Source organism: Panulirus ornatus, chromosome 17, assembly GCF_036320965.1.
Source record: "Panulirus ornatus isolate Po-2019 chromosome 17, ASM3632096v1, whole genome shotgun sequence".
In the NCBI taxonomy this organism is placed as follows: Eukaryota; Metazoa; Arthropoda; class Malacostraca; order Decapoda; family Palinuridae; genus Panulirus; species Panulirus ornatus.
The window spans coordinates 48,289,794-48,292,293 of record NC_092240.1 but is presented as its reverse complement, the minus strand read 5'-3'; the positions used below and the strand labels follow the sequence as shown (position 1 = coordinate 48,292,293).

Below are 2,500 nucleotides of genomic sequence, written 5' to 3'. Positions count from 1 at the left end.
CGCCCCGCCTCCCGCCACACCGTGTGCAGGAACGCTGTCTCCGCCTGGCATATCTTGTGATACGCGTCACTGAACATCTGCAAAAGATGTGGGTGTATATATACATCCGACTGTATCCAAACTGCTTTCATCCATCGGGTGGTTTGATGTGGATCAATGTATATTAGACTGTATCAAAATTGGTTCTATATACATTTAGTAGACGTATATACATTTAGTGATGTATATAAGGGTAGATTAACTTAAGGATAATAGTTCACAGTGGTGAGGTCGTATATATACATCCGACTATATCCAAACTGCTTTCATCCATCGGGTGGTTTGATGTGGATGAATGTATATTAGACTGTATCAAAATTGGTTCTATATACATTTAGTAGACGTATATACATTTAGTGATGTATATAAAGGTAGATTGACTTAAGGATAATAGTTCTCAGTGGTGAGGTCGTATATATACATCCGACTATATCCAAACTGGTTTCATCCATTGGGTGGTTTGATGTGGATGAATGTATATTAGACTGTATCAAAATTAGTTCTATATACATTTAGTGATGTATATAAGGGTAGATTGACTTAAGGATAATAGTTCTCAGTGGTCAGGTCGTATATATACATCCGACTATATCCAAACTGGTTTCATCCATCGGGTGGTTTGATGTGGATCAATGTATATTAGACTCTATCAAAATTGGTTCTATATACATTTAGTAGACGTATATACATTTAGTGGTGTATATAAGGGTAGATTAACTTATGGATAATAGTTCTCAGTGGCCAGGTCATACATATACATCCGACTATATCCAAACTGGTTTCATCCATCGGGTGATTTGATGTGGATGAATGTATATTAGACTATCAAAATTGGTTCTATATACATTTAGTGGACGTATATACATTTAGTGATGTACATAAGGGTAGATTAACTTATGGATAATAGTTCACAGTGGTCAGGTCATACATATACATCCGACTATATCCAAACTGGTTTCATCCATCGGGTGATTTGATGTGGATGAATGTATATTAGACTGTATCAAAATTGGTTCTATATACATTTAGTAGACGTATATACATTTAGTGATGTATATAAAGGTTAGATTAACTGAAGGATAATAGTTCACAGTGGTCATTTCCTCAGTGGAGGTGGTGCAAGTGTCATGGCTTACCCAAGTGGGTTTTATCAGTGTCCTGAATGAGAAACTGGTACTGAGCTATCGTGAGGCAGACGACCTTATCTACAACCTAACGACCCTATTCACCGACCTCTGAACTAGGGGGGGAGGGGGGGTGGTTTAATGATAACGACCCCTCCCCCTCTTTGAAAAGGAATTTCCCTGTCTGTGATTGGTGGTTCGATGATGCCTGTAACTGATGATGATGATGACCACCACTTTGGACTGGACTGGTGATTGGAAACTGGAAAAGATCTAATTGGACTGACTTGTTAACTGGGGGGTGGGGGGGGCGGTGTGGGGGGCGGTGGGGGGGGAGGTTCCTTAGCTTGTAGATGAAATTGGACTTTTCTTCTATTTTTTTCCCTTTTTTTCCTTTTTTCCTTTTTTTCCCTTTTTCTCCTTTTTTCCTTTTTTTTCCTTTTTTCCTTTTTTCCTTCTTTTTCCTTTTTTCCTTTTTTTCCTTTTTTTCCCTTTTTTTTCCTTTTTTTCCTTTTTTTTTCCCTTTTTTCCTTTTTCCTTTTTTTTTTTCCAGGTACAACAAAGAGAAGGACGAATGACAGGAGAGCTTATGGTTCGAAAAGGAGAGTAACTATCTATCTATCGATCGATCTATTACCTTATCCCCCACCTACCTACCCACCTCTCCTTCTGGCTCAACACCCAGGAAGGAAAAGCATGAGACGAGAGAGAGATAGATAGATAGATGGAGAGATAGAGAGATAGATAGATGGATAGATAGATAGATAGATAGAGAGAGAGAGAGAGAGAGAGAGAGAGAGAGAGAGAGAGAGAGAGAGAGAGAGAGAGAGAGAGAGAGAGAGAGAGAGAGAGAGAGAGAGAGAGAGAGAGAGAGAGAGACAGAGAGAGTATACTGCCGTGGACGTTTCATGGGAAAGCCACGATTGGAAAAACAAAAAACAAAAGAAAAAAAAGAAAAAGAAAATGTATTATTACCCACCAGTACGGGGGGGCGTGTGTGTGCTCCTTCGGTGGCTGTCGCCTTCCCTTCCCTTACCTGCATGAACTCGGTGGCCTTAGCGAGGGTGACCTTGGTCGAGCCCAGGTACCGGTGGTAGACCCGCCGCGCAGTATACACAGGTGACACGTCGTATGGTTCTAGCAGCAGCGACGCCGGGCCGGCCACCTCAAAGTCCTGCCCGATCGAGTCCCGGAGCGTCGCGTTCACCAGCGTCCCTGTAAAGTGATAAGTGTTAAGTACACTTATATCCCACACACACACACACATACACACACACACACACACACACACACACACACACACACATTAAGTGTTAAGTACACTTACATCCCACACA

General features: G+C 41.3%; 1 protein-coding gene across 1 annotated transcript in view; it reads right to left on the bottom strand.

Annotated features, from left to right (window-relative positions):
- The window catches only part of LOC139754436 (uncharacterized), a 57,385-nt gene that overhangs the window by 14,636 nt on the left and 40,249 nt on the right, over positions 1-2,500 (bottom strand). The window contains exons 11-12 of the mRNA XM_071671712.1: positions 2,200-2,378; positions 1-77 (exon numbers count right to left, since the gene is read on the bottom strand). The exon at positions 1-77 is cut by the window's left edge and continues 86 nt beyond it. Coding sequence (XP_071527813.1) covers positions 1-77; positions 2,200-2,378 — 256 coding nt within the window. The remainder of the gene's footprint in view (positions 78-2,199; positions 2,379-2,500) is intronic.